Source organism: Cyanistes caeruleus, unplaced genomic scaffold, assembly GCF_971803275.1.
Source record: "Cyanistes caeruleus unplaced genomic scaffold, bCyaCae1.hap1.1 HAP1_SCAFFOLD_475, whole genome shotgun sequence".
Classification (NCBI taxonomy): Eukaryota; Metazoa; Chordata; class Aves; order Passeriformes; family Paridae; genus Cyanistes; species Cyanistes caeruleus.
The window spans coordinates 7428-18645 of record NW_028256197.1 but is presented as its reverse complement, the minus strand read 5'-3'; the positions used below and the strand labels follow the sequence as shown (position 1 = coordinate 18645).

Here is an 11218-nt window from a genome sequence, read left to right as displayed (position 1 = left end):
CCCTCGCTGGCGGCCAGGTGCTCCCGCAAGCCCTCTGGAGAGCTCCAGCAGCTGCGGTCCCTGCATGGCAGTGGCCCAAGAGCTGCAGGAAGTGATGATCCGGCACTGGGCACACAATGGGACATCTGTGGCGCTCTTCTTTGGGATGTGGCTGGCGTTGTGGAAAGAACTGGAAACGCTGATGAGGTGAGGCCACCTGCCCTGCTGTGGCTCTCCCAGCTTCTCCAGAAGCCGCCATCCCTTCAGGAGGCTGCTCCCAGCAAGATTGGACATCGGTGGGAGAGCCTCAAGCCTTGCAAGGATGGCACAGCAGAGAAGACCCGCCATCCGTGCAAGAAGCTCAGACTGTCAGGGAACGTCCATGGTGCCAGGAGCCTCCGCTATCTCTGACAGCCTCCATCCCTCAGAGAGGCTCAGCCAGACCTGTCAGCCTGCAGAAGGTGCAGAGCCCAGGGACAGGTCTCCCAGCTCCCTTGGACCTTGACAACATGGGCGCATCCCTGAGCACTGACATGGCCAGGGAAAGCCCCCAGGTCCAAGTGGGAGCCCAGCCTGATCCAGGGGAGCCATCTCAGGAGCAGGGGGAGGAGCAGCAAGTGTCCTGGAGCCAGGAGCTGCCGGACCACAGCTCCCAGGTGATGGTGCTGGACGTGCCAGCTGGCAACAGCCCATGCCTGGTGGAGGAGACAATTCCCAAGGGAACAGGGAGTTTCCTCCATCTCCAGGAAGCTGCTCCCATACAGCCACCAAATACCAACAAGGCTTCTGTACCAGCAGGTGAGACCTGAGGAGCTGTCTGAGGCTGCCATGGGGCTCTGGAGGGGCATTCGTAGGCCAGGCCAGGGCTTCTGAGAGCAGCCTAGAAGCAGGTCAGAGCAAGGTGGCCGGCGCTGGCTGGGGCTGCTGCACATGCGGACACTTGGGGGGTTCCTGGCAGCATCAGGTCCTGTGATGGAGGCATTGTCTTCTCCTCACAGCCCAATGGCACCTGTGTTCCACTGGAGATCGTGCTGATGGAAAAGGTGTGCTTTGGCTGCCGCAGAATCATCCAGCTCCTTGACTGGTTCCAGCTGCCCGACAGCTTTGTGCTGGTGATGGAGCATCCGGAGCAATCTTGGGATCTCTTGCACGTCCTGCAGGAGCAAGAGTTCCTGAGCGAGGAGGCGGCACGCTGGCTTTTCTGGCAGGTGCTGGAGGCCGTGTGGCACTGCACCGCCTGCAGTGTCCTGCACCGGGACATCAAGCCAGAGAACCTCCTCGTCAACCCGGAGACTGGCGAGCTGAAGCTGATGGACTGCGGTTGCGGCACCTTCCTCCAGGAGCGGGCCTGCACACAGTTTGCCGGTGAGCCCAGAGCGCAGGCCCTGCTCCCAGTGCCAGGCACTGCATGGCCCCATTCCCTCTTGGGCCACAGGGTGCGGCATTCAGCCGGCTGTTGGAGATGGTGTGCGGGTTCCTGCCCTTCGAGAACGAGCGTGACACCGTGTTGGGGCAGCTCTTCTTCCCGCAGGAGGTCTCTCCAGGTTGGTACGCGGCCTGAAGCAGGCAGGCTTTGGCAGGTGGCACCGCGCAGCCCAGCCCGGCCCTCCCGCAGCTGCGCTGGGACGTCCATGTGCCCTCAAGGGCCGGCTGCAGCAGGTGGCCCGTGGCAGGCTGGGTGTGGCACGCTTGGCTGAAGGAGGGGACGCTTGTCCTGCCGTGCCGCTCTCCCGCCAAGGGCAGCTCCCAGCACACGCAGCGTGGCCCGGCTTCTGCAGGCGCCGGGAGCAGCTGGGCAGGAGCCTTCTGCAAGTGAGCGCCGCTTTCTGCCTTCTCTCCCCAGAGTGCCAACATCTGATCCGCTGCTGTTTGTCCAAGCACCCCATGGACCGGCCGGTGCTGGAGCAGATCTTCTACCACCCTTGGGTGTTGGGTGGCCATTTCTGATGCCTTGGCGCAGCCTCTGCAGCACCCAGTTCCTGTGTCCCACGCAGGACTGAGGGCCCAGGAAATAAAACAACCCGAAACCCACTGCGGGCCTGGAAGTTTTGTCCTGGTTAGCAACATCAGCTAAGGGAACCTCTCTGCAAAAGGGGTAATCATAGTGTTCTCTTCAGACTTTGTCAAGCTTTTGGTGCCTTTCCTCCAGGTTGTCCCTCAAAATCAGAGGGGTGTGGAGCCTGCACCAGTCCCCCCAAACCGGTGGGAGACAGAGACTTCTCCTAGGCCCCTCAAAACTGGAGGAGGATGGAGACAATCCCCGGGCCCCCCAAAATGAAGGGAGATAAATACCTGGCAACCTAAAATAAGTGATGGATGTAGCCCAGAGCATCCCCCAAGTCACAGGGGGAAGAGGAGACTGCCAGCCCCCTCAAAGAGGAGGGGAATTGTGCCTGTGCCAGCCCCACAAATTGCAAGGGGACAGAGAACACCCCTGGCCTGGCAGATGGCAAAGAGTGGCCGGGGGCTGCCAGGATGGTGACAACACTGGCATCCCCCAAATCAGAGAGGGACTAAGAGCCCGCACAGGCTTCCCAGAAGCAGAAAGGGGGCAGCAAATATCCCCTGTCCCCCTAAGTTGGACGGGCACAGACACAAAAGGCCCCACAAAAAGAGCATGAGGAACCAAGAGCACTGCTGGCCCCACAAGGGTAAGGAGGATGGAGAAACTCCCCATCTGTCTTTGTTTTGGAGGACAGGTGTCTGCTAGGGAGGGCAGGGGCCTCCCCTGGAATGAAAACGTAGACCCCCTCCCTCTGAATTATTATAATTCTGAAATCAAGGGGCTTTCAGGCAGAGATCTGAGGATAGGAATAACAGCTCTTTATTAGAATTTATAACCAGGCAAACAAACAACAATAACTACAGCATTAACAGGAAAACAGAACCAGGGGCCCCGTGACAGCTTTCTCGGCTGAGACGAGAAGGGATGGAGGAGAGGCTTTGTTTCACAAACCCCCTCGGGCGGGCAGTCCCGGTGCTCCTGCAGGGCTCTGAGGAACACTCAGCTGGAACAGCAGGGATGAGCTGAGATCCTGGGCCGGTGGCTGAGGTGGATCAGCAGCTCCACGGCGGTGCCTGGCACTGCCACACGTCCCGGCAGGACAGGGGGTGCGAGGCCACCAACAAAGAGGGGAGAAGGAGAAGCAGCAGCAGCTCCGTGTGAGTGATGGCGAAATTCCCTTCTCCCCACCGCAGCAGCTCTGCACCCAACGTGTCCTTCTCCGAAGCTGAAGAAAGCCCACCAAACTGTCCCCGCTCTCCTCTTTTCCTGCCCCCCTTCCCTCCCTGGGCCCGGCCAAACTCTTTGTCTTTTGTCAATCACCCAGCAATTACCCACAGTTAGGCTGTCCCCACAACTAATGGGTAAAAATTCCACAGGCAATCCGGAATTAAAAAAAAAAAAGACACCTAACCACAAACACCTGCCCCTGGCAATGACCTGAGATGGGATTGAATATAACAAAAGGGCCATGGCCAGACCCTCATGTTCTTTGATCCCACATCATGTCATTGCCATAGGCAGGAAAAGGTACAGGTGTCTCCCCAGCATGGATCACAGGGAACATGGATCACCAGGTCTCTGCCAAACTTGAATTTTCCAAGGGGGGACGAAGCTGGAGCAGTGCACAAAGCTCTTTCTGTACTTTGGGGCATTTGCAGAGCTTCCCTTACTGGTGCTGCCGTTGGTGTTGGGTCAAGCTAGATCTCCAGGTGAAGCTCTTCCCACACAGGGGACACTCGTAGGGTGTCTCCCCAGTGTGGAAGCGTTTGTGGGTGTTGAGGCTGGAGCTGCGGCTGAAGCTCTTCCCACATTCCCCACACTCAAAGGGCCTCTCCCCAGTGTGGATGCGCCGGTGGGTGATGAGGTGGGAGTTGTGCTTGAAGCCCTTCCTGCACTCGGGGCAGCGGAAGGGCCTCTCATCCGTGTGAATCCGCTGGTGCTCGAGGAGATGGGAGCTGGTCTGAAACCTCTTCCCACACTCGGGACACTCATAGGGCCTCTCCCCAGTGTGGATCATCTGGTGGATGATGAGGTGGGACCTCCGGCTGAAGGTCATCCCACATTTCTCACACTCATAGGGCTGTTCCCCGGTGTGGATCCTCTGGTGGCAGATCAGGCTGGAGTTCCGGCTGAAGCTCTTCCCACATTCCCCACACTCATAGGGCCTCTCCCCAGTGTGGATGCGCCGGTGGGTGATGAGGGTGTAGTTGTGCTTGAAGCCCTCCCCACAGTCAGGGCAGCAGAAGGGCCTCTCATCTCTGTGAATCCGCTGGTGCCTGAGGAGAGTGGAGCTCCTCTGAAACCTCTTCCCACACTCAGGACACTCGTAGGGCCTCTCCCCAGTGTGGATGCGCTGGTGGATGATGAGTTGGGAGCTCCAGCTGAAGCCCTTCCCACATTCCTCACACTCATAGGCCCATTCCCCAGTGTGGATCATCTGGTGACAGATCAGGCTGTTGCTCTGGCTGAAGCTCTTCCCACACTCCAAGCACTTGTAGGGCTTCTCCCCATCCTGAAGCTGCTCATGGACCACCAGCTCAGAGCCCCGGCTGGATCTCCGGCCGCCTTCCCGGCACAGGGTGGGTCTTTCCTCCTCAGAGCACCCTAGGCAGCGTTTGGAGCCCCTCCTCCTGCGGGATCTCTGGGGATTTTCCTCCCCATTGGATTCCTGTGCCATGGAGCTGCTCAGAACGGCCTCTTCCATGAGCTTCTCCTGTGGGGATTTGTCCTCCCTGGTCTCCATCCTCAGCTCCTGGTCTGGGGGAGGAAGGACAAGGAGAGGATGGGATTTGCCTCCGTGCCAGAGGGAAGGGGAAGGAGATCCCCCCAGTGCGTCCCCGGCAGGACGGCGTCGGCAGCGGGGTTGTCCTGCAGCCGGGGGCCAGGCTGGGCTGGGAGATGGAGCAGGAGAGAGGGGGAAAGGGGCACTGACTTCCTCCTCACCTGCCTGGGTGTCCTGGGGCATCTTCCTCTTCTCCACAGCCTCCTCCTCCATCCAGCCAAGGTTTGGGAATGGGAAATCCTGGTTTGAGGAAATACAAGGGATGAGGACATTGAGTTTGCAGGTCCCTCTGTCCAAGCTCATCTCTAGAAGTCACCGGACATCTGGGGTCCATAAAACCTCCAAAAAACACCAATATTCAGCTCTGAAAATGCCTCCCAGGAGTTCCCCATCTCTAGTCTCCCCTGTCTTCAAGGAGAGAAGGTTCAAGGGTTCCCGCCTGTCCCAGCTGCTGGGAGTCACGCTTGTACTGGGGACAACCTGTCTGCTCAGTCCCTACCATCCCCAGGCTGCTGGGAGTGCCAGGAATCCAAAAAGTTCCCCCTGTTTCCATTTTCCCACTTAGGGATGGTGAGACCCCCCAATGTCCCCCCAAGTAGGATTTTCCACTCAGCTTTGGAGTTCCACATTCTCCAAACATTCCCCCCCCGCAAAATAAACCCAACCCAGGGACCCCCCCAGGATATCCGGGCAAAGCTCCCACTCCCCCATCACCTGTGGGATGGTGGGTGATGATCCCACAGGAGGGGGCTATGAATTCAAGGAGTGCTCAACCTTATGGTTCCTTCTCCTTTCCCTGATCCTCCTTTGTCCCTCCTCTGCCTCCCTCTCCTCCCCTTCCATCCTTCCTCCTCCTCTTCCTCCCTAACCCCACCTCCTTCTCCTACTTCCATCCCTTCTCTCTCTCCTTCTTCCATCCCTCCTCCTCCTCCCCCAGGAGCAGCGACACCCTCGGTGCCCCGTTCCCAAACCCCTCACAGCCCACGGCAGGAGCGGGGATGGAGCCGGGACAGGTCGGGATGGGCAGCGCGGGGCTCTCCGCTGCTCCCACCCGCTGGGGACGGGGGGAACCCGGCCCGGGGAAAAGGAGAGGGAAACTGGGAAAACTGGGGGCTGCAGATCCAACCTGGGGCTGGCTGGGGACCCTGGCTGGGGACTGCCAGCCCTTGGGGCTCCTCTGGGGAGATGTGGGAGGGGGGAACACAGAGAGGGCTGGGGGATCCTAGGAGTGGCAGCACTGGCAGAGACTGGTTTGTACTGGGATCATCCTGGCAGTGGCTGAGATTGCACTGGCTGTGTACTGACATCATACTGGGATCATACTGGGATCAGACTGGCAGTCAGTAGGAGCCTCCAGGGGGCAATTGAGACCAGGTTGTCAGGAACTGGGAATATGCCCTGCACTCCCCAGAACCCCGGGATCGCCCCCCATATGTCCCATGTGTCCCCCAGACCCTTCAGGATCCCCGAGTGCCCCCTCAGTGCCCGTTCGGGACCCCCCAAAGCGTCCCTGGATCCCTGAATGCTCCCGACCCCACAGATTCCCCTTCCAGCCACTGCTGGGAATTCATCTCCCATCATCCCACAACACAGCTCCGCGCCCAAACCTCCTGCCGTGCCCCGCGCCCTAAAGAGCCCGATTAGAGCTCCCCAGGTTCCCCCCAAGTGCTCCCGAGCCGTGTACATTCGCCCCGAGCACCTGCAGCTCGGACGCAGAAGTCTTCTCCAAGCGCTTCCCCACACCGCCGAACGCGCCTTCCGAGCCACTTCCGGGACTACAGCTCCCATCATGCTCCGCGGCGCCCATAGAGCGCTATTCCGACCGGGACTTCATCTCCCGTCATGCCCCGCGCCTTACCGGAACCTATTGGCGCTGAGCCTCCAACTCCCGTGATGCTCCGCGGCCCCTTTAAGCCTCATTATACCGGCGCCTACAACTCCCATCATCCCCCGCGACCCAGAGATTCCCTGTTACAGCCCCCCAAGTGCCCGCCCGGACCCCGAAGGGCCCCCAGATTCCCCTCCCTGACCTCCAAGTGAACCCCTGGACCCCCAAGTGCTCCCCCGAACCCCGAATTGTCTCACAGAATCCCTAAATGCCGCTCCAAGTGCCCTCCCGGCTCCCCATGTGTCCTCCAGACCCCCAGGTTGTCTCTAAATTCCCTCCCCAGACCCAAAACTGCCCCAAATGTTCCTCAGAAAAGTCCCCATGGACCCCAAAGTGGTCCCTTTTACCCTGTCTGAGAAAATGATAAAAATGATGATCAAAGGACTAAAAATAGGAATAATTAGCATAAAGAGGGAGAAATAGTGGTCAATTAATTAATGAACGGAAATGTGCTACTTTGAACCAAGGACCGATAATGTTTTTAGTTGCTAAAAATGTAGCAATTCTTTTATATAAATATAAAAATTAGGTTATAAAAATACAGAATAATAGTGTTATAAAAATAAAATTTTATTTTTTTTAATTAATTAGATTTTAATTATAAAGAAAAATTATAAAGAGAAATGTTCTCAATGCTTTGGGATGTCAGTCCCAGCTGGGCGATGTCAGACATGCTGAGGCTCGGGGTGAGGAGCAGGTTGCCCAAACAGGGGCAGCCCACAAGGGGCTCATTCTTCTCCCTGACCAGACCTCCTCAGGAGACATTCAGCATCAGGATTGTAAAGAGTAAATCGTTACCCCCTGATCAGTACACAAAGATGTTTTACAGTTTGAACAGTAGAATGTTGTCACCGTAAGGGGCCTTCTTTGTTAATATAGCTCATGTTGTGTCATGTTTGGTAAATACCAATGTTGTTGTAACAGCCTTCTTTTTAAAATACTGTTATAAATGAAATTAGAATTTTGACAACTAGGTCCCTTGGGTTAATGGCAGTTTAATTAAAAATGAATACAATTTACTAAATTGAATAGTAATGTGGTATAAAAGAATACAGTTTAGTAAAATACTACAGTCTAATAAAAATTAAAATGTATATATATAATCTGCTAGTAATTAAGTATGATTAAAGCATAAGCAAAACTGACCAGGGTACAGAGGCTTCCCACCCTGCCTCAAGTTCAAAACAAAGCACTTCAAGCTAAACTTATATACTGTATCCTTATACATATTCCTTAATGTTTCCTCTAAGTTCCCTCCTATTTCAAGTTTTTCTGACTTTACATCACTTTTCTTCACGGCACATGCCTCACTTGTTGTTAGGGGGTCTTCAGTCTTCTTTTGGTGGTCTTTTGGCGAAGGCTTCTCTTCTTCCTTGTTGTCCTTTGGATAACCTTACAGGTTTGTGCATACATACTGAGCATTGTGTTATGTAAGTCTATTAATTAGCCTTATGTTTACTAATCTTTAGGCCCAATGCCTAAATTTGTTCTAATTTTGGTCCATCTCAAGGCAATTTTGGTCTTGAGACACCATTTATCTTCTAAACTACATCCCGTACCTTAATTTTGACATGTAACATCTGCAAAGGGGTACATCTGCTTTGTAACACTGATTCTTGATTGTTTCAAATAATAACTTTAATAACAGTTACAATTTAGTTAGCAAGAACCAATTCCATTTATTACAACTGCAAATACCCCTTATATCCCTTTTTATTGGTTTCCATGCTAACTGCCTTGCTATGGATAAACTTGTATTTTCTCAATTTCTTCTTTTGCTACCTCAATTGTTTGGCCTGCAGATCAGCTGCTAAGCCCATCCACATTCAGCTCTTAGTCTTCAGAGGGAAACTTTGAGCACAGTGAGAATCTCCCAGTGTGCAGGAGGGTCCCTGTGTGCCAGCTGCAGCTGGGGCCTCAGCCATCTCCTCTCTCAACAGGTTCCCCTCTGCAGCTTCACAGGAAAGGCCAACACCTCCCTCAGGGACACCTGCACCACACATTTCACATCTCCATGCCCATACGTGATGTCCCTGTCACAGCTGCATTACCAGCTTGCTGCTGTGCCGATGCTGCCACCACCCAAAGCAAGGCCCTGTGTCCCTGAAGGGACCCGCCCTGCTCTGTGGCCTGGACTGAAGGTGGGTCCCTCCTGCCAGGGCAGGGCCCAGCACAGCTCTTCTGTTCCAATAAAGAGATGGAGCTCTCACCCCAGTGTCTGGCTGGTACCACCAGCAAAGCCCACACAGCACCAGCCCTGGCTGAGCTCCATATCCAGGAGCAGGCAGGGCTGACCACGGTGTGGGCAGGCAGGAGCCAGACAGGGGCTGCTGTGACCAGAGGCAGGGCTCCAAGGGGCTGGGGGAGTCTGTGTTGAGCATCCCTGGGCTGAGGGCACATTTCCTTCAGTGGCATCACCTGGGCCTGGACCTCCTCCAGTGCCATGCCCAGGAAAAGAGGCAACCATCAAGAGCATCTCCTGGGACAGCGCCTGACCAGCAATGTCAGCAGGCAAAACCAAGGTTTTGTTTAGCAATGACCCTTTGATGAAGTCAAAGCTTCACAGTCAGAGCAGTCCTCTAGTACAGATGGGAGTACACTTGGGGCAGACATCTAAGGCCATGAGGTCACAGAAGGCTCTGGGGTGACAGCAGGCTGAGGTGACAGCAGGCTCTGAGGTCACAGAGGTCTCAGAGCCCTGTGGTTGCCCAGCACCACAAGGACCGAGCAGTCAGTCCTTGACCACGACTGTTGTGGCAGCAGCGGCGGCGGCAGCAGCGGTGCTGACATTGGGACAGCGGTGTCAGGACAGTGGTGGCAGCAAGAGCTGCAGGACTGGCAGTGGGCAAGGCACCATGGCCTTTGCTCTGCGCCTCCTCCTCCTGCTCCTCCTGGCAGTGGCCCTGCCTGACAGGGCTGCCCAGGCTGCTCCGTGGCGAGCAGGGCGAGCAGGTGAGCCGGCAGCCTTGGTCCCCCTTCCTGGGACAGTGCTCCCTTCTCCCTGGGAAGTGTTGGGGATGGTTTTCCCCAGGGCTTTAGGGAGGGTTTTCTCTGTGGGAGGGACAGAGGCCTCAGGGGCCCTGGGCTGGTCCCACTGCCCTTCCAGGGATGTTGCACGGGGCCTGCAAAGAGGGTGGAGAGTGCCCAGAGCCAGCCCAGAGCTCCCCAGGCCCCTCTGCAGCTTTGGCCATGTCCATTGACATCTGGCTCCCATGGCCTTCCCCAACCCCCTTGCAGTGCCCAGTTCCCTAAGGCAGAAGGGGGTCCCAGCACACCATGGAATGGTTCTGATCTGTGCTTCCTTCCAGATGAGGGTGGTAGGAAGGCTTCTCCAGCAGCTTGGCTTCATGAAGATTTTCTCCCTCTGGAGCCCCATGCAGGTACATTCTCACTGTCCCAACAAGGAATAAACACTGACACCCTGGCAGGAAGCAGGTGACAGAAGCTGCTGTGGCTGTTGAGTTACAGGTGTGTCTGCAGCGAGGACATTTCAAGCTCCTTTTCTGGTTGCTGCACGCAAGCCCAGCTCCCATCACAGGGGTGAGTGGTGTGTCCCTGCTGATCCCACAGGTTGAGCCCTGGTTCTGTGGGATCCATTCATCTGAAATGGAAACGCTTTCTGTTAAGGTCCTCCTAGAGGGGAGAACAAACCTACAGGAGACAAGAGGCTGAGTGATCTGGAGAGACGCCGTGGTGGGTCCCTGTCCCTCAGCCTCCTCCTGAGACTCAGCAGCGTGGGGCTTTCTCTGCACATCTGGACACGCCGTGCCAGGCACAGCAGGAAGGGATCCATGGCAGCCTTGCTGCCCCTCTGCTGCTTTCACAGCCTGCAGGGCTGTTTCCCAGCCTGGCCTGGCTGCAGCTTCTCCCCAGCCTCTGCAGGAAGGCATTTGGCATCAGCTGTCAGGGAGCCCAAACTGCAGCACGGGCCATGCACACCCTGAAATCCCCTGCAATTTCCCAGTCTTGTGGTAGATGTGGCTGGCCTGGCTCCAAAGTTTGGATGCCTTCCTGAAACTTATCCATATCTTTGACAACTATTGCCTCCTGAAGATGCCACCTTCATGCTGGGGAACAAACAGCCCCACCTGATGCATGTATCCCTCTTCCTTTCTCCAGAGACGGAAGGAGAGGCTGCGCTGAAGGCAGCGTTTCCCGGAGGAAGCAGTGGCCCATGGGCAGCCTCTGCTGCAGGAAGGGAGGCCATGCCAGGCACAGACCCAGGAGGTAATTGCTGTGCCCCTGGGCCTGAGCCCTGCTGAGGCTTGAGCTGCCATCTCTGCTGCTTGGCAGTGCAGGCACAGCCCAGACAAGACCGGCACAGCCCAGTGGAAATATCCCCAGCAGGCTCAGGGCACTCGGCTACTGAGCAGTCCTGCTGGGGTCCCTCCACGGGAGACAGGTCCCAAAACCTGGCAGCAGCTGCAAAGGGGTGCCCATGGTGGGGAATAGGCAGAGGGGGAGGGCAAGGCTCCACTGTATCCTGAAAGAGCCTGGCCCAGTCCCTATGGGATGGGAGAGCTGTCCCAGCAGAACGTGGGCAGGAGGGAGGGAGGGCCTGAGG

General features: G+C 56.3%; 2 protein-coding genes across 2 annotated transcripts; one reads left to right on the top strand and one right to left on the bottom strand.

Moving 5' to 3' along the window:
* Window positions 1-488: 488 nt before the first annotated feature.
* On the top strand, window positions 489-3325 carry LOC111944686 (serine/threonine-protein kinase pim-1-like). The gene is made up of 3 exons (XM_086874704.1): window positions 489-539; window positions 978-1344; window positions 3309-3325. The coding sequence occupies exons 1-3, from the start codon at window positions 489-491 to the stop codon at window positions 3323-3325; spliced, it is 435 nt and encodes a 144-aa protein (XP_086730830.1).
* Window positions 2782-6539, bottom strand: LOC111922620 (uncharacterized). Its single transcript, XM_086874703.1, has 3 exons — window positions 6466-6539; window positions 4928-5006; window positions 2782-4741 (listed from the first exon to the last, which is right to left on the bottom strand). Exons 2-3 carry the CDS (start codon window positions 4977-4979, stop codon window positions 3651-3653), a joined length of 1143 nt encoding a protein of 380 aa, XP_086730829.1. The 5' UTR covers window positions 4980-5006; window positions 6466-6539; the 3' UTR covers window positions 2782-3650.
* Window positions 6540-11218: the final 4679 nt, after the last annotated feature.

Excerpts from the sequence above, each read along its gene's own strand:
- LOC111922620 (XM_086874703.1), bottom strand. The coding sequence starts at position 4,979 with ATGGAGGAGGAGGCTGTGGAGAAGAGGAAGATGCCCCAGGACACCCAG. Across the intron at positions 4,742-4,927 it reads GCCCCAGGACACCCAGGCAG|ACCAGGAGCTGAGGATGGAG; the intron begins GTGAGGAGGAAG and ends TTCCTCCCCCAG.
- LOC111944686 (XM_086874704.1), top strand. The coding sequence starts at position 489 with ATGGGCGCATCCCTGAGCACTGACATGGCCAGGGAAAGCCCCCAGGTC. Across the intron at positions 540-977 it reads GGGAAAGCCCCCAGGTCCAA|CCCAATGGCACCTGTGTTCC; the intron begins GTGGGAGCCCAG and ends TTCTCCTCACAG.